The 23,819-nt window shown below is 42.9% G+C and overlaps 1 protein-coding gene and 1 pseudogene across 1 annotated transcript in view; both read right to left on the reverse strand.

Annotated features, from left to right (window-relative positions):
• Window positions 1-16,522, reverse strand: part of LOC126258528 (uncharacterized) — a 48,775-nt gene extending 32,253 nt beyond the window's left edge. The window contains exon 1 of the mRNA XM_049955649.1: window positions 16,239-16,522. Within this exon, the coding sequence (XP_049811606.1) occupies window positions 16,239-16,382 (144 nt within the window). The 5' untranslated portion in view covers window positions 16,383-16,522. The remainder of the gene's footprint in view (window positions 1-16,238) is intronic.
• A 5,451-nt stretch (window positions 16,523-21,973) lies between these two features.
• LOC126203480 (5S ribosomal RNA) lies at window positions 21,974-22,090 on the reverse strand (annotated as a pseudogene).
• Between the last annotated feature and the right edge of the window lie 1,729 nt (window positions 22,091-23,819).

Genomic DNA, 23,819 nt, shown 5'->3' on the forward strand with positions numbered 1-23,819 from the left:
GGTCACCCATCCAAGTGCCGACCGCGCAAATCTCTGCGGTGCACTGCCGCCCAGGTGGCGTCGATTTAAATAAGAGCGCGCGCAGCCGCCCTGTGTCTGCCTTACGGAGTGCAAAGGGCTAATCCTGATGATGGCATTTTTGGCTGAAAGCTTACTTGTTTTACAGTCTTTTGTTGTGCTTATCTGCAACTCAACATCTCCCCTATGGGTGATCAGCAGTCTAACCTTTTCATAATATTGTCATTACCCCAGCCTAGATTTCCGTTGTTTAATTTATCTTGCCTTTATGTGGTCATAGATATCCTACTACATCAACAACATCTGTACTGCCTAGACACATCACAGAATTCTCTGGGTCACATCACCTGTCGCAATTTGGATCACTGGCTTGCCCCAGGGTTTCTGCATGCTCAGCTACTTGCCAGATAAATTCTCCTCATACAAATGCACCAACTGGCTTGACAAATCTGATATCTCACTGATGTAGGTGGAATTCAGAACAGCTTGTAAGATCATGTACATGAGTGAGTCACAGTTGTGTGTGTGAAGTGATTTTCGCCAGCTGTTCAAATATTGTAGTCGTACACAGTCAATTAAATAAGTTTTAGGATTGAATTCTTGCATGAGAAACAAGAAGCACTTTAATTACATGTGACAACTATCTGTTTCGAGGCCACAAGAACAGAAATGGCGTGTGTTTATCCTTTGCCATCATTTGCTGCCACATAGACGACTTCGTATGCATCAGCATCTGGACAAAAGATACTTGCCTGATTTGGTAAACTCAATGCTCTCCCATTTGACCACATCTAACCTCAATGAAGAGCATTTTGGAGATATAAAGTCAATTCAGTAGAATCAGACGGTGACTCAGAACAGCATTCTGGTTAAAGCTTTTGCCTAGGTGTTACAAAGCCTACAATTGGTGCTGAGAGTGAGGAAAATTGGAGTGGAGTGGATATTAGACACCAATTTGACAATTTTTTTACATAAGCTTAGTCTTATTGAGTGTACTGTATGATACATTACAATCTGGCCAATATTGGAGAAAGACATCACTGTGGCAACAAGTGTCCTTATCTGCAGCAGCATTAATAGGAGCACAGTATATAATGATATGCCAAAACATTACGAGCACCTGCTTAATAGTGTGTTGGTCCATCTTTTGAATTCAATACAGCAGCAGTTCTGTTTGGTATGGATACACGAAGACCATGGCAGGTTTTCAAAGGTATGTGGCACTAGTTATCTACAAACTGATAACACAATTGCCACAAACTATGAATCAGTGCTTTGTGAGTGTGGAGTTGGTGCCTTGTAGCGCTCCCAGACAAGTTCCACAGGCTTCGAATCAGGTGAATCTGGTGGCTGAGACACATATGTGAATCTCCAACCACTGTAGGAAGACTGTGGCCTTCTGACGTGGACAGTTACCCTACTGGAAGATATAATTGCCATCAGGGAAGACATCAAGCACATAAGGATGCAAGTGGCCCACAACATTCACACATTCCATAGCTGTCATGCATCTTCAATTACCACCAAAGGGCTATAAAGGTCTATGGGTGACCAGGTCAATACTGCCTGTAACATAATACTGCCTCACCAGCTTGATTGATTGATTGATTGATAGATAGAGGTTATGGGACTAAACGGCGAGGTCATCAGTCCTGCGATTCCGAAGTGAGTCACAGAAGAAAGAAGGTCTGCTAAAAGTGGACGGATCCAGTCAGGGGAGTCAAATTATAAAATAATATCATCAAACACACACAGTGAAAGCATAAAAGGTGAGATTGGAAAATGGGGGGAGGAGGGGGGGGGGGTTCAGCAGTCATGCGGTCACAGACCGAGAAGACTAAAAGAAGTCCCAACCACAGCCAACCAGTCCCTGCTCCATGACTAAAGTAGAACCTTATACCTAGAAATAAAAACCACTTTCATGGAGGAAACTGAGGACCAGTTCAACCATCCGTGGACTGTCAGCTAATACTAAACTTAAGGAATCAGGAAGACAATATTTAACACGAAGGGCCAAGAGAAGGTGACATTACACCAATATGTGAGATATTGTCAGTCTGACTCCACCACGGGGATGGGCCTTTACATAGGAGAAACAATGGGTGAGCCAGGTATGACCAACGCGTAAATGGCATAAAATAGTGGACTCCTTCCGAGAGGATTGGAAGGAGGAGCACCAAACTGCAGTAGACTCCTTGATTGTGCGGAGCTTATTATTATGAGCAGTAGTGCTCCAGATGGCAATCCACTTTTGGGCAAAGAGAGATTCAAAACTGGCTCTGAGCACTATGGGACTTAACATCTATGGTCATCAGTCCCCTAGAACTTAGAACTACTTAAACCTAACTAACCTAAGGACAGCACACAACACTCAGCCATCACGAGGCAGAGAAAATCCCTGACCCCGCTGGAAATCGAACCCGGGCGTGGGAAGCGAGAACGCTACCGCACAACCACGAGATGCGGGCGGCAAAGAGAGATTTGACGTAGATCCACATATCCACAGCTGGAATCAGGAAAGCAAATAGCAGGTAAGTATCTGCTTCTCGAGCCAGATAGTCAGCCAGTTCATTCCCTGGGCTGCCCACATGACTTGGGGCCCAAAGGAAGATGACTGAACAGGCAGCACACTCAATGGCAGAGAGGAGGTCATGGATAGCAGAGACCAAAGGGTGACGAAAGTAACATAGGTCAATAGCGTGCAGGCTGCTCATGGAGTCTGAACAAATTAAAACACTTTGGATGGAGGCCTGATGGTTGGTTGGTTGGTTTTGGGGAAGGAGACCAGACAGCGTCGTCATCGGTCTCATCGGATTAGGGAAGGATGGGGAAGGAAGTCGGCCGTGCCCTTTCAGAGGAACCATCCCGGCATTTGCCTGGAGTGATTTAGGGAAATCACGGAAAACCTAAATCAGGATGGCCGGACGCGGGATTGAACCGTCGTCGTCCCGAATGCGAGTCCAGTGTCTAACCACTGCGCCACCTCGCTCGGTGATGGAGGCCTGAGAAACAGAAAGGACAGACCTGTGAATGGCTAGAAGCTCTGCTGTGAACACACTACATGATCCTGGCAATAAATGGTGTTCAAAGCCAGTAGGAAACGTGAAAGCATATCCCACCTTATCGACTGTCTTAGAACCATTAGTATACAAGGTGGTGGCACCCTGGAACTCTGCAAGTATGGCACATACAAGATGCCGGTAAACCATAGGAGCGACAGAGACCTTAGGACCCTGGAATAGATCAGTCCTAATCTGTGGTCTAAGCACCATCCAAGAGGGAGGGCGGGGGGGGGGGGGGGTGTATGGGAGGAAAGACAAGGGGTGTAGTCCAGAGAGTGGAGATGGAGATCCCAACAGAGAGAAGTGAGACGCAGGCCAACTGGCAATCCCACCCGTGGGTGGGTGTTGGGAGGGAGACATCCCTCATTGGCGAAGAGCACAGGATACACAGGATGGTCAGAGTATTGGTGAATTGCAATTGTGTAAGAAACAAGGAATTGGCTGTCAGATGTGTAGAGTGAGAATCCCTGCTTCTGCGAGGAGACTATCAACAGGACTAGTGCGAAAGGCACCAATAGCCAGATGCACCCCACAATGATGGACAGGGTCAAGGAGTTTCAAAGTGGAAGGAGCTGCTGAGCCATAAACCTGACTATCATAATCTAGTCTGGACAAGACAAGAGCACAGTAAAAACGGAAAAAAAAGAGTGGAATGGTCTGCATCCCAAGAGGCGTAGGCCAGGTGTCTGAGAGCATTAAGCTTCCACATATGTGTAGTCTTTAAGTGGTGAATGTGGGGCAGCCATGTCAGCTTGTTGTCAAAAATAAGGCCCGAGAAACAGGACTGAGCTACAACATCGAGGAGCTGGTTGCCTAAATAAAATTCTGGATCGGGGTATACTGTGGGCAGAGACCCACACAGAGGCCCATCGGATGACGCCTTGGAGCTGGCACTCAGCAAATACTACAGAGTGGGAACTGCACCAGATGCAAAAATTGTTGATGTAGAATGCTGGTGTAGCAAGAGCCCCAACAGAGGCCACACGTCCATTGACGGGAATGAGGAAGTGCGTGACACTTAGCACAGAACCCTGTGGGATAGCATTCTCCTGAATCTGAGGGGCACTGAGTGAAGTGCCAATTCAAACCTGGAAGAGCCAGTGAGATAAGAACTTGTGGATAAAAATCTGAAGGGGGCCATAGAAGCCCCCATCATGGAAGGTAATTAAAATGCGATGGCGCCAAGCCATGACTTACGCCTTATAAAGAAGACCATGACAAGGTGCCGGCGGTGAGTAAAAACCTGTCAGATGGCTGATACAAATCGGAGTAAATGGTCAGTTGGAGATCGCCCTGCCCAGAAGACACAATGATACGGGGACAAAAGGCCCCGAGATTCAAGTACCCAACATAATCTGAAGCTGATCATCCTTTTGAGCAGTTTACAAAGTACATTCGTCAGGCTAATTAGGCAGTAGCTGTCTAGAGACGTCGGGTTTTTCCTGGTTTAAGGACGGGGATAACTATATTGTCTCGCCATTGTGACGGAAAAGCACTCTTGAGCCAAATGTGGTTGAAGATCCTGAAGAGCTGTTGCCTCTGCGAAACTTCCAAGTGTTGGATCATCTGGTTGTGGATGGAATTGGGGCCTAGGGCTGTGTCCCGTGAAGAGCTAAGAGCCTGCACCCATTCCCTTTCAGTGAAGGATGCATTATAGAGCTCAGCGTGGTGCGAGATGAAACAGAAGGGGTGTCTGTTCAACTCTGCGTTTCTGCCTGAGGAAGTAAGCAGGGTAGGAATAGGACGACAATGCCATTGTAAAGTTTGTCGCAAGGTGTTCAGCAGGGACCAATGGACTGGTGCATACAGCACCTTGGAGGTTCAGACTCTGGACAGTTGACCATCGCTGGCGGCCCAGACGGCTACAGAGCTTGGACCAAACCTGTGATGGAAAGGCATATGACCCCAGGGAGGAACATGGTGCTCCCAGCATTCTTTTTACTCTGCTTAAGAAGGTAACGAGCCTTAGCACGGAGACGTTTAAAAGTAAGGAGGTTGGTCTGTGAAAGGTGTCAAATCGCTGCAGCGCCCATCGGCAGTCCTGGACAGCAACAGCGACATCCTTGGTCCACCATGGTACCGGTTGATGATGAGGGGGACCTGTGGATTGGGAGACAGCAGTGCCAGCAGCATGAAGAATAGTGGCAGAGATGCCTTGCATGTCTATATCAATGGAATTCGAGACCGAGGTGTCAAAGTTCAAAGCAGATGCATATAATGGCCACCTGGCCCTCCAGAATGCCCAACATGGGGGGCTGTCTGCCAGGCAGAGCAGGGAAATGATAGAATCACCGGAAAGTGGTCACTGTCACAAAGGTCATCATGGGATGACCAATGCAGGGAGGCCACAAGGACAGGGGAGGAGATTGTGAGATCGATAGCAGAGAAGGTGCCATGGGTGGCACTAAAGTGGGTAGGGGAACCAATATTGAGGAGACACAAATAGAAGTCCCTGATAAGTTGGTCAATTATGGGCATTGAAGTCCCCAAGGAGGAGAAATGGGGGTGGGAGTTGCTGGATTAAGGTAGACAGTGCAACGTAAGAAAGTAGCGTACCTGAAGGGAGGTAGACATTGCAAACTGTTATTGCTGGAGTCGTTTGCAGTCGAACCACTATCGCTTCTAAGTTGGTACTTAGGGGGATCCAGTCACTAATGACATCGGAGCGAACCAAAGCACAGACCCACCAGATGCTACCCCCGAAACAGCACGGTTCCAATAACCACGAAACGTTGGTGAGTGGTCAGCACGGAAATGCGTTTCTTGAAAAACAAGACAGAATGCAGATTACGAGGAGACAAGATGTTGCATTTCCAGTATGTGACTATGGTATCTGTTGCAATTCCACTGGATGATTGTGTGGCGAGAATCCAACATAGACATGAAGAAGCCGAGGACAAGGTCAGGTCACTCGGTCAGTAGTCGTCACCGACAAGAATGGGGTGACATCCACAGATAAGATGTCAGACTCAGGTTGCGAAGGGGGAGATGGCACCTCCAGGGGTACCGGGGGCACCTTGTCTTGGGATTTATGTTTCTTCTTATTCTCTTTCTAAGGTGGAGGAGGGCAGGGCACAGGAGGAGTACAGGCTTCTGCAAGATCTGGAACCGAAAGAGAGTGGGCGACCTTGGGGTGCACACGTGGTGTACCTCGTTACCGAGTGGTGATAAGAGTCTTCTGGCCTGAGAGACGCCGGTGAGAGGAGTCCAGGGAGGGAGCCCAATCACCGGCAGATGCCAAAGAAGGGAGGAGAGAGATGGGGCTGGGAAAGGGCAAGGGAGGAGGAGGAAATGAAGGAACAGAGGCAAAAATTGAAGAAAGTGACACTGTATGCAGTCTCTTATACTTTTGGTGAGCCTCAGCATACGACAAGCTATCCAGAGACTTGTGTTCTTGGATCTCCTTTTCTCTCTTGTAAGTCAGGCAATCCAGCAAGCGAGGGGAGTGGTGGTCAGCACTACTGACACACACAGGTGGTGGAACACGGGCTTCCCTCATGGAGTGGGTGGCCACAGTCACCACACAAAGGGTCCACCGTACAGTGGGAAGACATATGCCCAAAACACTAGCAATGAAAGCACTGCATAGGTGGAGGAACATACGGCTTCACATCATCTGTAGCACATAACCTTGACCTTCTCTGGGGGGGGTCTCCATCAAAATCTAGAATGAAGGTGCCAATATCGGTGCAGTTGTCTTTGCGAACATGTCGAACTAAATGAACACCATGCCGCTCCAGATTAGCCCGGAGTTCCTCATCAGTTTGCAGGGTGAGGTCCCTACGAAAAATTACTCCCTGGACCATATTCAGAGATTAGTGAGGAGTGGTAAACACCAGGGCATTGCCAACAAGATCACAGGCACAAAGAGCTGTGGATTGGGTGGTAGAAGCAGCTTTGATCAATAGGGAGACAGACTGCATCTTACTAAGAGACTCCACTTCACCAGACTTGTCCTCGATATTTTCCATGAAAAATAATGGCTTTGTGGCGGTGAATGTGTTCCCATTTATCCTCGTACAGATGAGGTAACGGGAAAGGGTTTCATCCCAAGACTGCGAGCCTGGCCCTCCTCCCATGGTGTAGCCAGGGAAGGGAAGGTTGCCAGGTCATATGAAGCAGCATTCAATGATCCCTCACCATTTGAAGAGACAGCCTTTTGAGAACAGCCAAATTTTTGCAGCTTGATACACTTCATGTGCCAAGCATCTACCCTGATACCACCCATTCCAAGCAGGGGCTTTCCCCATGGGCACCACCTAGTCACAGCAAGGGCAGTCTGGCACAGAGGCCGTTGTTGGGAATTCCTATGCTCTAAGAAGACAAGAACCACTCCTAGGCATACATAGGGAGGGAAATGCTCAGGTACCAGTAGTGTGATCCCTGTGTTGTCTGGGGACTCAGCCATGTGGGTACGTAACAGCCCCACCACACAGACTGGCTACACGTGCTGGTGACCTAGTATAGTGGAAGGGGGAGAAGGGAAGGGAGAGAAGAAGGAAGGGGGGGGGGGGGAGGAATCCACATCATAGATGCTAGGGAGGGAATTCTTCCCCATATGGCTCACACTAGAAACAGGAAATTTGGAAGTGGCGGTCAAACCTCATGTGGGGACCTAAACGCCAAAAAGGATGAAAGAACAGACAGAAGGAACAAATTTGCAACCAATACAGGAAACCAGGTGGATAGCCATGTCAACAGAAATCAGAACACTGAGAGAGGGGAAGGAGTTGGGGGTCATTGGTCTCATTGGATTAAGGAAGGACAGACGCAGGACTGAACCGTCGTCCACCTGACTGCGAGTCCAGTATACTAACCACTGCGCCACCTCACTCGATGAAGGAGATGGCAACGCGGAAGGAGCAAGGATAGGGAGGAAGGGCAGGGTGAGGGAAATGTAGCCAGGGAAGGAAGAATTAGCTGCAATAGCTCGGGGCCCGTATGCAACATGCACGAACTTACACAAGAACCATGAGCCCTGGGAGAGGGTGGGGGGGGGGAGGGGGGGCTCAGCAGCTTGTGTCATGTTTTGAGCAGCTTGTGTCATGTTTCGAGCAGCAGTTCACCTGAATTATGGCATGTCCTGACGTGATTATTGACCTAGTGCAGCAAGAAACATGATACTTCTGACATAGTGACAGGTTTCCACTGACCTTTGATCCAGTCACAATGATCCCACGCCCAATACAATTGTAACTGATGATGTCATTGGGCCAATGTGGGAATGTATAGAGTTGGTCTGCTGCCACAGACCCTACTTTACTGAGCAGGCAAGCCTCCAACTTCCATGTTTTATGATGAGACATGGACGTTATGTACTTCAATGCCTACTCATTGTTTCACTGTCCTTCATGTATATTTCAAAGATCTTCACAACAGTAGCACATGACAACTGATCAGCTTTGCTGTTTCAGAATTGCTCAGTGTGTGTTGGCCTGTGCTGCCAAAGTTCTTTCACCTATGTTGCAGAAGTTTTGCTGGGAACCCCTTACACATCCTCCATATAGTCCCTATCTCTCCCCATACGGTTTCCATATTGTTTGAGCCCAGAGAAAGATATTTGTGGCTGTTGATTTGTTTCAGACAATGAGATGCATGCCCGGATACAATTGGCATTCTGTAGGCAACTGCAAACATTTTTCCATGAAGGCACTGACTGTCTTCTCTCTCATCAGTTATAATGATTACTTTGGAAATAATAATCACTTTGCTTGCTTTTTCCATCTGTCTTGTTTTCATTTGACTGCCCCTTACATATTAGTGTGACACAACATTAAATTGTGTGAAAAAGTTTCATGTACAGTAGCATTATGGGACTAGGACTACTAGCACAGCAAAACCCAAATTTTTCACTTAAATTTGCAGGAGTAAAAACTTTTTGAAGCATAAGTTACAAAATTCCACATTAATTCACTACTTATCTGAAACCTTTCAATGAAGTAATTCATCAAGCAGGACCTTACTCTAATAAAGAGTTCTCAATGTCAAACAGTTTACCTTTTTCAGTAGCCATTGTAGTGCAGAATTAAGAACTCAGAAGAAGATTTAGAAATGTGATATAAAAGTAAGTGTTAAAGGTGCTGTACGTTGTTCCGTCTCTGGATGACTCACTTGCCTATCAGACACTGTGAAATACTAGAAATTAATGATAATGTCATTTCACGGTAAAAATCTGTGATTTATTTATTTGATAAGACAAATGCATTCAAACCGAAATAACTTCAATTAAAAAGGATTAATTTTGAAGATATGTTTTATTTCTCAATACTGACTTCGTTGTACAGTGCTGATGAAGTTAAAATTATCGTAAATACATGGAATTGAGAAGAACACTACATGCCAAAAATCCATCACGATTTCAAAATTTGTTAGACCTAGACTAGAATGAAGATTATCATCTCTCCATTTAAGTGGGTGGTATGGAGGATGCAACATGTTAATCTTGGATGGAAATTCATCTAGAGTGGTAGTCAAATAACTTCACGCGTGTTCCAACCAAAGAAGTTGGAATAAGGAGAGAGATCCTTACACAGCAAAAGTGAAGCCACCTACAACATACTGGCATGTCCACAACATTTGGCGTTGAGTGTGTATTCACACTGCATTGGAGTGATACTTTGTACTGTATTAAAATACATACTCAGAAATGACTGCTAATTAGACGTATGAAAGCTAAGAGGGCAAATGTCACACAGTACTTAACTAAAAAACTCACTTCCTGGGCAGTGCCATCTTCCCTTATTCTAACCTCCTTGGTTCCAATTAAATGTGTTGGGACCCTTGCTGCAACGTTACATGTTAATGATCTTGCAGGTAATATTAATATTAAATCTTGACTTTTTGAAGATGGAGCAGTAATCTATTAATAAACTAAGTTACTGCCTAAAAAAAAAAATGCACAAATTTTAAGTCAGATCATGATAACATTCTGAAATAGTGCAAAGGTTGGCAACTTGCTTTAAATTTTCAGAAATGTGAAATTGTGTACTTCATAAAATCAAAACACGTAATATTCTGTGACTGTAACATCAACGACTCACAGATGGAATCAGTCAACTCACGTAATACCTGGATGCCACATTTGTAAGGATATTAAATTGAATTATTGCAAAGGATTAGTTACAGGTGAAGCATGTGGCAGATTTTGTTGCAGTGTTAGAATACTAGAGAAAAACGATCAGTCCACAAAGGAGATTGTAGTGCATACACAACACTTATTCAACCAATCTACAATGTTGTACAAGGAACGTGTATCAATGGGATTGACAAAGTATACTGAATGGATAAAAAGAAAGGCAGCACGAATGGAAACAGGATTGTTTTGCCCATGGGAGAGTGTCATGCAGATAACAAAATAGCTGACCTGGCAAATACTTGAAAGCAGGCACAAACTAACCCCAAAGGGGCTGACTTACAAAGATTCAAGCAGCAGCCTTAAATGATGAATCTAGGAATATTCTACAAACCTCTTCATATTGTTCTCACAGGAATCACAAAGACAAAATTAGATTAACTACAGTACGCCCAAAGGTATTTAAGCAATCTTTTTTCCCCATTCTCTGTACATGATTGGAAAGGGAAAAAGCACTAACAATTGGTGCAATGGGAAGTACCCCCGCCATGCACTTCACGGTGGATTGCAGCGTATGGACTTAGATATAGGTATTGAGACACCTTACCAAGCATTTCCAATAGAAATCCTTGATCTGCAATGTGACACGGTACTGAGGGACAAATTTCAGACACACTGTGACTCTACAGTAATTTGCCTTTGAAACAGTTCCTGGAACTTAATATATAGGCTGCTGTAATACTGTGTTGCAATCCATGGATAACTGAAGTACTTTTTGCCAATTGTGGAAATTTACAAATTACAATCAGAAAGCTCTATACTGAACCACATGTGAAAAATTTAGACAGTGTTGCAGTAATCTTGTTGTTGTTATTGTCTTCAGTCCTGAGACTGGTTTGATTCAGCACTCCACCCTACTCTATCCTGTGCAAGCCTCTCCATCTCCAAGTAACTACTGCAACCTACATCCCTCTGAATCTACTTGCTGTATTATTCTTGCCTTGGTCTCCCTCTATGATTTTTACCCCACACACTTCCCTCCAGCACTAAATTGGTGATCCCTTGATGCCTCAGAATGTGTCATACCAACTGATTCCTTCTTTTGGTCAGGTTGTCCCACAAATTTCTCTTCTCACCAATTCTACTCAGTACCTCGTCATTAGTTATGTGATCTACCCATCTAATCTTAAGCATTCTTCTGTAACACCACATCTCAAAAGCTTCTATTCTATTTTGTCTAAATTGTTTACCATCTATGTTTCTCTCCCATACATGGTTACACTCCATACAAATACTTTCAGAAATGACTTCTCGACACTTAAATCAATCTTGATGTTAACCAGTTCTCTTCTTCAGAAATGTTTTTCTTGCTATTGGTAGTCTACATTTTATATCCTCCCTACTTCAACCATCATCAGTTATTTTGCTCTCAAAATAGCAAAACTCATCTACTACTTTAAGTGTCTCATTTCCCAGTCCAATTCCCTCAGCATCACCTAATTTAATTCAACTACACTCCATTGTCCTTGTTTTGCTTTTGTTGATGTTCTTCTTTCAAGATGCTGTCCGCTCCGTTCAACTGATCTTGCAAGTCCTTTGCTGGCTCTGACAAAATTGCAATGTCGCCGACAAACCTCAAAGGTTTTATTTCTTCTCCTCGGACTTTAATTCTTGCTCCAACTTTTTCTTTTATTTTCTTTACTGCTTGCTGAATATACAGATTGAATACCATTGGGGATTTCACACTTGTCAGAACTTGCTTCCTTTGGGCTTCCGTCTTTCTACACCTACATCTACACAGATACACTGTAAATTACTTTTAAGTGCCTGGCAGAGGGTTCATCAAACTACCTTTACAATAATTCTCCATTATTCCAATCTCATACAGTGCGTGAAAAAAAAAAGACACCTACATCTTTCAGTGCAAGCTCTCACTTCCCTTATTTTATTATTGTGATCATTTCTTCTTTCTTTCCATTCTTTGCTTAGGACTGGTTTTCCATCTGAGCTCTTGATATCCATACAAGTGGTTCTCTTTTCTCCTCCAAAGGCATCTGTAGTTTTCCTGTAGGCAGTATCTATCTTACACCTAGTGATGTATGCTTCTATATCCTTACATTTGTCCTCTAGCCATTCCCACTTAGCCATTTTGCACTTCTTATTAATCTCATTTTTTAGACGTTTGCATTCCCTTTTTCCTGCTTCATTTACTGAATTTTTATACGTTCTCCTTTCATCGATTAAACTGAATGTATCTTGTGTTACCCAAGGATTTCTACTAGCCATCGCCTTTTTACCTACTTGATCCTCTGCTCCCTTCACTATTTCATCTCTCAAAGCCACCCATTCTTCTTCTATTGTATTCGTGTCACCTGTTGTTCTCAACTGTTCCCTAATGCTCCCTCTGAAACCCTCAACAACCTCTGGTTCTTTCCATACCTAGGTCCCATCTCCATAAATTCCTACCTTTTTGCAATTTCTTTAGTTTTAATCTGCAGTTCATAACTGATAAATTGTGGTCAGAGTTCACATCTGCCTTTGGTAATGTCTTAAAATTTAAAATCTGGATCCTAAATCCCTGTCTAAGCACTATATAATTATTAAAGTCTGCATGCTTTCGTGGTCCTTGTCACTATAGATTAAATCTTCTGGGTTATTAGGCTGCGTCATATTTCCTTCTAAAATAATCGACGTTTCGACCGCTCTCCTGGGATCTCCTTCAGGATGCTTCGGTGTCCACTAATAGCTAGACAGCTGATGTGTTTCTGGAACCACAGAACTAACTATCAGGATAAAGCAAAAACACAAATAGGGAAAGGAAAGAAGATGAAGGACATTGTGATAAAGAAATCCCCATTCCTAGTTTTTCTGTATAAGCCTGACTCTCAACAAACGTAACACATCACCACTAAAGTATCTCTGCTTCCGTCCAAGTAATATCATTGATTGTTTTGCTGCAGTTAATGTTTTATGATCCACCTATGCTACTTTAACACCCATTTTTGACATTTAACATTCACACCAACACTAACATAATTTATAATTCCAAACCAGGGTGATGTCTTCCCTACAATAATTTTTATACTCATTAATGGTGAGCAATAATTATTCCTCCTCATTAAAAATTCACAATTTTTTAACAGATATTTTCATTTAAGCTTTCATGCTGAGACATTAGTTTCACTGTGGTACGATTTCTTTTTTCTTTCATTTTTTTACATTTTTTATCACACATCATTTTACCCCTTTCCTAACTGGAATTTACTTTTGGTGGTGAGCATGACCTACATATTTGCACAGAATATTTTCAACTTACTTATAAATTGAGATTCATCAGCTAAAGGAACGAAGCACAACAGTTAGGAATGAAATCACCAGGTAGTGTAAATAATCCTAAAAATGGCTACAAATAGGACACTGACATCAGTATCTCTCCACTGGAAGAAATAGTAATGCATAGCCCCTACAGTAATATTGCAAATTATTTTAATAATTTTGGGCCATACACAGAAAAGAAATTAATTCACAGAGTACTGAGATTAAGGGCTGGGGGTGTGGGGGTAGTTTGGAGTAACAAGCGGTGTAAGACATGACACACAAGATTCAGTGTTACTTCCTTCCAGGTGTGTGACCACTTGCAACTATGACAGCTCCATGATGTGCTGCACCCTTGCATAACAAAGTGATTAAGTTCAAGCAATAAAATAGTTATCATGGGTAAAGAGTTATTGACATCACTGGTTTTATTTCTAATCAAAGGCCTCTGTGTCAGTGACATGTTCATGGGAAAGGGGCCTGCTAGGCTTTCAAGGATATTCAAAAGAAATAATGAGATTCTTTCATCTTACATTCCACGCTCCTATAATAGTGATGAGAACAATATATGAAAATACAGGACAAAATAAATCTATATGACACAAACAGGAAAATTATTGGTGGACATTATTGTTAACAATTGAATTTTATCAATCTCTATTTGAAATGCATCAAGTTAATCTCTTGTGGGAACTTTCCACACTATCAAGTTAAAAGAGGTATTCGAAGTACCAATGGACTACAGATGATGTACCAAAACAAAAATGCACCATAAGGATGCTAAAAAAGGAAAGAAAGAGGATACATAATAAAACTAACACTTAAAATGACAAACAAAAATTAATAAGCAACAGAGCGGAAATACTGAAGCGTCCGATCCCGCCCGTCTGCTTTGACCCATGACATCACAAATATGGCAGAAACAAAAACACACACACACACTTTCCACAAGAAGCCTAATGACACTAATGGGACAAGTGTGGGAAATGGCGTGTATTGGGTGGGGGGCAAACTAAATATAAACAAATTTAGACGCCTTGCGTAGCTACAACGTGTAAGTGAAGACAGCCATGCATGAATACCCACCCATCTCCCGAGGGGTCGTAACCCCTGCAACCCATAGAAGATAAAGATGCTTCAGTAGCTAATTAGGGTTTTTTGTCTTTTTAAAAAAAAAATCTCACGGGATAGAACGAACAGATCAGAAAGATAAACATAATAAACTAAAACAGAAATTGGAGGAAACAGATAATTAAAATAAGTAATAAGTGTTTTAAATAAAAAAAAAAAAAATCTCACGAGATAGAACGAACAGATCAGAAAAGGAAATAAAATAGGATAAAACAGAACTGGAGACAGCCACACTCAAACCAAACTCCGTGCCGTCATGACGTCACACACGACAACACCCTTACGTCACGGGTCAAAGCCGACACGTGGGATCGGACGCTTCTGTCGACCCAACAGAGCTACAGTTTAGCAGTTCAGGTAATTGAGCACCTAAAAAGTTCAGAACAGAAGTAATAAAATGAGGTAGAAAGGATTACAAAAATTCAAAGGCATCTTTGTCTGAGCAAAAGAATGCAAGCACTGGAAAAATTAATGACACATGTACAGAATCATTAATAGTGTGCTTCTGAGTATACAGCAAAGTTGTTCTTTAAATTTTCAGGAAAAGCTTTTGATGAAACATACTAGAGGTAGGTAGTGGTCAAGAAATGTGTAAGGTTCTGGAGTATCACTGAAGAACATTGGAAGTAATTAAATGGCAATGGTGGGGACACCCAGACATGAAGGGTTACAAAAAGGCAGAAACGGTTTTGATACGTGGTGTTACACAAGACTTCAGAAAGTAGTGTGTTGACGGTGAGGAAATTCACGCAAATAAGTGAGTGAACAACATGGGATACATCTCTACAGAAGAAAGTATACCTTCCTCAGACATGTGTCAGCCATGCATTTAGAAATTTATAAGAATTACTTTCAGTTTAGAATATATGCACAGTTGAAAAAGGTTGCACAAAAACATGCAAAATACAAAGCAATGACTGATGACTGTAACAAGTTTTTGCTGCGGCACTTGAGAGTCAGAAGCCTTACTAATCGCCCTACAATGTAATCATGGGCTGCAGATACTTCTATTTAGGTAACTGTTGCTTGAAGTAGTCTTTCCATTATATAAAAAGGTCACTTATGGATTTTACTTTCGTAAATGAATATAGTGACGTGTACTGAGATCTGAATAGAATACGCCAATTTGTCTGTAGCACTGAGATACCGGTACACCATACTTTATTATGCATGCAAACCACTGAACAGTACTTGTTACATACAGTAGACTGTCCCTTGTTTGTTGAAACGTTATATGATGAACAGAGAATGCAGAAGACTGTCCAGTCCTTAAAATCATGTTCACTGATGCCTTTCTTAGCTAACGTTTAATAGATACTTACTACAGACTAAAAGAAAACTTTTAACTAAACAAATATAACATTTGTGAAATATTTTGCAAATACTGCATACTCCGAAACATTGCGTACTATTGTACACAATGCAGTTTTCATAGTGCTGGCAGAAGTTGGTATTTCACTAAAAAATCTACGGAACATTGCTGATTTTGTGATTGTTTTCCATCTATAAACAATTCATACTGAACTGTAGCCTTGCGATTTCTTGCAAACATAACAAGGTTAATCACCTCTACAAGATAGTATTAGGTTAACACACGAGACGTACTACAATGCACATCACCAATGAAAGCAAGAACTAACCGTAATGGGTAAGTAAGCGTTAATCTTCTCAGCAAGCCGTAGCCTCGCTCCTTCTTCTCCATAAATATGAATAACAAATCTGTTCATTTTAGAACAAAGCCGGCATATGAAGCCTGTAATTACTGCTTTGTCTATACTACCCATTGCGATAAATACAATACTATCAAAATAAATATAAATATCTACACAAAGCAAAACCGCATATACTGCAAAAATTGTGACTACATGCAAACACGGTATATGTAAAGGCCAGAGAGTAGGTAAGTGACGAATAGCAAGTGCTACGCAAGTACGCATCTCTGATCCCGCCGACAAACAAAGAGCTACGGCCCGCCGCAAAAACAGTTCCTGACAGTCTTATTCTTTGCGGCACACGGCAGTAATTAGGCGAATTACTAAAATTTTCCACGGGTTATATGAGAAGGAAACCTTTATGTCTTACTCTGCTCAAACTGGATACTACTGTAAGCTTAGGCGTATTGGTAACATTTCGTGGCGAGGTCCAGATTGAAATTTGGCAAACGCAAGGAGACCAATGAATATGAAACACTGTATTCTGTTCTATTTTCCGTTTCAGGATATCCCACGTTAGGCCCATTTCATTTTCCGTGGAAGATCAGTCCATATTTTCGTTCTCGTCTGTTGTTGCAGTCCGAAGGACTACTGTTGATACTCTTCCCCTTTAATTCGCTTAAGAAGGTTGTTAAATGCTTCTTTTCTTTTTTTACTGGTATTTCGTTCCCTCGCCTGTCGGGGCGGGGATGGGATGTGAGCTGTACACTGCCCCCTTCCATGGAGAGCATGAAATGAATATAACTTACAAACATAGTCTGAAGAAAAAAAATTTAATGGTCAAAACATATGGCTGAATATTTAATATTTTCAGTAAAATATTGTCTTTTTTTCTACATTGTCAACTGATGACAGCTTTCATAAAAAGGAGCACTTCAGTTCAGTGAAGGCACAGGACTTGGAGGTGAAGGGTATTGTTGGAGAAAGAGTGCTTTGGAAAGGGTGTGGAATGGGAGAGCTGGAGAAGAAGACCCAGAACAAAGCGCTTATAAAGAGAGAAAGGAAAGTGGAAGAGGAAGGGGCTAGGCATGGAATAGAAGAGGAGTATTCTATTAAAGATAAAAGGATGGATAGATCTCTGGGTAGATTTCATGTTCAGATAGGGGGAGGCAGATAAAGTTTCATTGGGATACGATATGGAGAGTGCTCTAGCATAGATCCATTAGAGTACTAAGATTAATAATCAGTGATGAAATGTTAGGATGCTTGGTGTAAAGTTGGCAGGAAATCTGAAAGTGTTCATCAAAGGAGAGAAAAGACGATAAATGACTACGTTCCTAAACGATTCTAGAGTTGCATTGTTGGCAGACATGGAAGGAGAAGCGGAGTACATGGTATTTCAGGATTTGGAGGTAGTGGAAAAATTATGATTCACCTGAAATTCAGGTGACTTCGACATAACGAGGTATTGGTCAGACCAAGGATTTGTAGGTCTCAGTTGTGTTGGAAAGATACAGTCCCCAAATTCGGCCCATTAGTAGTTTTCGTAGTTTTCGAACTTTTGTACCTTCACATGAGTTTATTTGGGATTTGTAAAAGATGTTTCAATACGATTCTGCTATGATAGTCTTTGAACACCTATTCGACAACCAAATACATTTCATTCGGCATCTCTCTGTCTATAAATCTATGCTTTGTTGCACGTGTGTTGTGCAGTAACCACAGTTTCTGTACTGGTGGCAGTGGGACTGCTAGGGCTGGGTTGAAATATGACTGAACATATGCTTTCAACATTTTATTTAACAACCACATGAAATACACATTTACAAAAACTTCTCTAAAATTGGCTTTAATTTTAAACAAATCACTTGGGCTTCTAAAATAAAAACATAGATTTATTTACAACATAATGCTTTCTTGATAGAAGACAAAGGCAAGAGTTACTAAAAAATATTTTAAGCCTTGAGATAAACTGACAATGTGGTGTTCATCTTCAGCGTACTAGTGTAGAAGTTGTCAAATAATTCAGGTTAGCAAATAAATATGTGCAATTCACATATTTATTCACATATAAAAGATTACTTCCGAATTGTCCTTTGTGAGATGGTATGTGCCAAATTCGTGTGCCTTTTGAAATTCTGGATGCTAATATTTTACTGTTCACATCACTTCTGTACAGTCTTTCATTGTGTCAGTACTAATGTGTGTTATGACATTTTGCGAAATTTCGGACAATTGCGAGTGCTGTGATAAATTCATATTATTATCGTCAATTGTAGATTTAAACTTAAATTGTTCTCTTTTAGAAATTTTATAATTTTTAATAACAGTATATCCGTCCTTGTTCCAAAACAATCGTTCCCTAATTTTACTGTATAATTATGCGAGAAATAGGTTCATTTTTGACCATTTTTGGGCGCTTACAACAACATATTCTTGAAAATTTTCGTAAGTTACAAATGTTGTGGATAACTTAATTCATATGTAGCAAATTAGCGTTTGTGATAGAACAGCTCACCCCAAATTTCAGTGTATATCAACATGAATAAAAACAAATTTTTGAGAAATTACCACTGTCGTGTGAAAAAGCTATTTTGTAGTAAATTTAGTTACTGTAGCAAATATTATAGCAAACATATCATGTTACATACTTTCCCTGTCAAGTGGAGTGTATGTTATCTATAGCCCATAACGCTGTTTTCGACTTTCTTAGCAACTGTAAGCTAAAAAAGTTCTAGGAGACTAGCAATTTTTATCACAGGCTTTTTTGTTTCCTTGTGTACTGATTGCTTCAGTTCTTAAAGGGAATAAATAATATTTTATCTCAACAGATCAAAAGATAATCAGCAGGCTTAGTTTAAAGTTATTTGTTCACTGTACTGGAAAACATTGCACCAGCCATAATACAGTTCCCACCATGAACACTGTTCTCGAATACATGATAAGTTAGATGACGTTCATAAGCAGCTAGAAATTGCTCTGACTACTGTCAAAACGATCGGCAGCTGCTGCAGATCCGAGTGTTGGGAGAGCTCCCGAAATTCGGACACTGGGGATACGATAGATACCTCAAGTGCTGTCCTCTCCTGTAGATCTTGTCTCCCCTGTTGTCACTGCTTGTCCACTTCTCTGCAAGTGGTCTGTCAGTGGTAGGTTTAGACATCCTATAAAGGGTAGACAGAGACCAGGGAGGACTCTAGGTGCATTACCAATTCCCTAATGAACATGTTCGAGGTGCTGTCATTCACTGAAACTAAGACTCAGTCAGTGGGACTCACTTCACTTGTTGGGAAACCTACTTTGTCATGTGTCAAGAGGAGACAAACACAAAAGGGTATGGATCTATTAATCATTGGCAGTTCAAAAGTATGGTACCCACAAGCAAATGGCAGAAAGGGACAGGGAGTAACATCATGTGCACTCAGTTTGTATGCCTGGAGGCCTCATTCACCATGCTGAAGAGGGTATTACGACAGCCATTGAAGTAACAGTGTGCAACCAACTGCAGACTGTGGTGCACGTTGGAACAGATGATGCCTGTTGTGTGGGCTTGAAGGTCATACCTGGATCATTCCAGGGACTGGCAGAGAAGGTTGGGGAGCCAGCCTTGTGCATGTAGTTTCAACAAAGCTCACAATTTGCAGCATTGTCCTCAGAATTGATAGGGCCCCTCTCGTTCTCAGGAGAATGGATGGACTGAACCAGAGACTCTGAAGGTTCTGTGAGGCTGTAGACTGCGACTTCCTGAACTTGTGCCATAGGGTTGAGAATTTTAGGGTCTCCAAAGGGAGCAAATGTGCACTGCACGTAAAAGACTGCTACCCAGGTAGCTGACCGTGTGGGGTGCACATGATGTTTTTTTTTTTTTTTTTTTTGATTAGGCAACTCTCTACTCACTCCAGATAATGACAGCTGTAGGAAATTCAGAAGTATTAGTATGAGATCCAAAGGAATGACCCCGAGAGGCGAGAGTATTAAAATCCTAGAGGTTACTCGAACAGTCCACGGGTATACTGCCGATCCATAGTGTCCAATGGGCACAAAATTTCGGCGATCAGACATGTCGCCATCGTCAGGTGCGCTGACAAACTGTGCTCCTGCGGGCGGACAGCCGTCTTAAATTCCCTCCCCTCGCGAGGCGTTCTCTTCGCGGTCCGCGCCAGCGCATCAGTGGTCGGTAAGACGCTGGCGTCGGTGTTTGTGGTGGCGTCGGTGTAATTGCCTCGTCCACCCTAGTCGCACGTTCGTTTCCTTTGCTGAGCGTCTTTTTAATTACACTCACTGCTGGTTCCCATGCCCTGCTGAGGTTGTAGCCGCAATCTCGGTTGATGAGTCCGTCCCTGGTATGAATTTCGATAGCCTCTCTAACGACGCTGTCCCGGTATTTAGATGTCTGTGCCAAGAACCTGGTATGTTGGTAGTTCATTTCGTGATTTTCGGACACACAGTGCTATGCGACCGCCAACTTGTTGGGGTACCCAAGTCGAGTGTGCCTCTGATGTTCTCGGCAACGATCTTCGATGGTGCGCACTGTCTGTCCAATATAAGTCTTCCCACATGACACGGAATCGTATATGCCGGCCTTCCGCAAACCGAGATCGTCTTTGACACTTCCCAATAACGCTCGCGTTTTATTTGGTGGGCAAAAGCCAGTTCCTACTCGGTGTTTCCTCAATATTCGTCCTATTTTCCCCGACAGTGCGCCAGTATACGGTATACAGGAAGTGGCTATCTCTTCCTCCGTAACTTCTTCCGTCTCCACAGGCTGTACTGTAGAGGTGGGGTGGAGAGCGCGGCTGATCTGCCATTCCGAGTACCCGTTTTTCTGGAATATAGTTTTGAGGTATTCCAGCTCTTGGGGCAGACTCTCTGTGTCAGAGATGGTGTGCGCCCTGTGAACCAGTGCTTTTAGCACCCCTTTCCTCTGTGCAAGGTGGTGGCAGCTATCCGTTTGCAAATACAGGACGGTGTGCGTTTTCTTCCTGTATACCCTGTGGCCCAGGGTGCCATCCACTCTTCTTTTGACCAAGATTCCAGGAATGGTAATCTTCCTTCTGCTTCGGTCTCCATAGTGAATTTGATGTTCGGATGTATGGAGATAAGGTGTGTAAGGCAATCTAGGAGCTTGTCCCTTCCATGGGGCCAGATCACGAACGTGTTATCCACATAACGTAGAAAACAAGTAGGTTTCCATTTGGATGACGCAAAAGTTTCCTCCTCGAAGTACTCCATATAGAAATTTGCGACCACAGGCGAGCGTGGGCTCCCCATTGCGACTCCTTCTGTTTGTTGATAGTGTTCTCCATTAAAGAGAAAATACATGGAGGTTAGAACGTGCTTGGAAAGGTCGGTTGTCTTCTCGTCAAATTTCTGTGCAATAAGCTCAACTGATTCTCGAAGAGGCACCCTGGTGAATAATGAAACAACGTCAAAACTCACCAGGATAACTAAGTCTTTCAGCTTGAAGTTGTCGAGACGTTTTACGAAATCCACAGAATTACAAACGTGATGAGGTCATTTACCCACATATGCACTCCGTCTTCAGGCCGCAAGCGGCCCATCGGGACCATCCGACCGCCGTATCATCCTCAGGTGAGGATGCAGATAGGAGGGGCGTGTGGTCAGCACACCGCTCTCCCGGTCGTTATGATGGTTTTCTTTGACCGGAGCCGCTACTATGCGGTCGAGTAGCTCCTCAATTGGCATCACGAGGCCCCGAAAAATGGCAACAGCGCATGGCGGCTGGATGGTCACCCATCCAAGTGCCGGCCACGCCCGACAGCGCTTAACTTCGGTGATCTCACGGGAACCGGTGTATCCACTGTGGCAAGGCCGTTGCCATTTACCCACATAAGGGCTTAGTAATTCTGCCAGGTATTTGGCCAGCAAATATGTAGGTGCCTTAATGTTGCTTACGATTGGGCGTAACAACACCCCTTCTTTGTCGACTTTAGGGAGTCCATAAAGTCTTGGCAGTAGAGGTCCTTGAGGTGTCAATTTCTTGGCGACACCCTCTGCTTAATCTGCGTCCTTCAGAAGAGCTCTAGTCTTGTTCTCCACCTTCTTTGTCGGGTCAGCGTTGATCTTCCTGTAAGATTCGTCATTTAGCAGCTCCGCATCTTCTCAATGTAGTCCTTATGGGAAAGAACAACTGTAGCATTGCCTTTGTCAGCCGGCAAGACAACAATCTCAGGGCTCTGTCTCAGGTCCCGAATGGCTGCCCTCTCCCTGCTGGTAATATTCGACTTGATCGGTTTAGTTCTCGTCAGAATACGGCAGGTTTCCCGGTGTACTTCTTCAGCTGCTTCAGGTTAGCGGTTAATTGCAGAAGGATTCGCAATAAAGTGCTAAATTTTGAAGTGCACCTGGAAAGCAGCAAAGCTTATCTAAAACTAGGTACAGAACAGTGGTTAAATATGAAGTTGATACCAGTGAAATTTTGGAGGGAAATTTTAGTGTACATCGAAAGGATAGGCTGTGGGAAATGGAGGTGGTCTGTTTGTCACAGTTGACGAAACACTCAAATACAACGATACAGAAACTGAAGCTGCATGTGAGATTGTTGAGCAAGACTGAGCATCAGGACTGGGCATAAAATTGTAACTGCGTCCTTCTATCGACTACCAGACTCACCGAAAACTTTAGAGGAAACGTCAGTTCCCATGTACGTAAATTCTCCATTTATACTTTAATCATCAGCGTAGACTTTAAACACCCAACAGCCCACTGACAAATTAAAGTTTTGTTATTGGTAGGCATGGCAAGACATCCTGTGAAACACTACTACATATCTACTCTGAAAACTACTTAGAACAGATAATTCAGAACCCTATTCATGATGGAAATGTGGGTTAGACAGAAACAGTCTGAAAAGCTAGTAAGGGTGTTGCAGAGTATGTGGGACTGAGAAATAATTAATCAGAAAAAATTCGATATGTTGCACCATTTCCAAGTTAATTATCACTGAAGTTAGCCTGTCAGGTTTTTGCACATACAAATTCAAGCGGTCCACCAGAGACAGCATCGCCGAACAAGTCTTTCATTTGGTTTCCTAAAACCGAACAAAAGAGTGACACAAAAATTGGACATTGGACGGTAGTAAGGATCGAATCCGAGCCAAAGGTTGAACAGTCTCGTGCACTACCATCTATGCTATGAGAACAACTGACAATCATTGTATCTGGCAGGGCACTTGAATTTGCGAGTGCAATGCCTCGAATGCCTATCTTAATGCTAATTAACTCGGAAATGGCGCAACATATCGAATTTTTTTCTTAACAATTATTTCTCAGTGAAACCTACCCTGAAATCCCCTTGAAAGCTTTTCAGACTTTTTCTGACCACCCTGTAGGCTTTATTAGATCTAATGACAGTAAACAGATCTGACCTCTTTGAGGACGCCCACATGAACACTGGTATCAATGATCACAAGGCAGTTGTGACAACACTGATACCATAGTACAAAGGGAAACTAAAACGAGTAGAAAGATATATACGTTCACTAAACTCGATAAAAAAAAAGCGGTAGTGTCCTATCTCATTGAGGAACTTGAAACTTTTAGCACAGGA

This window comes from Schistocerca nitens, chromosome 1 (genome assembly GCF_023898315.1).
Source record: "Schistocerca nitens isolate TAMUIC-IGC-003100 chromosome 1, iqSchNite1.1, whole genome shotgun sequence".
Lineage (NCBI taxonomy): Eukaryota > Metazoa > Arthropoda > Insecta > Orthoptera > Acrididae > Schistocerca > Schistocerca nitens.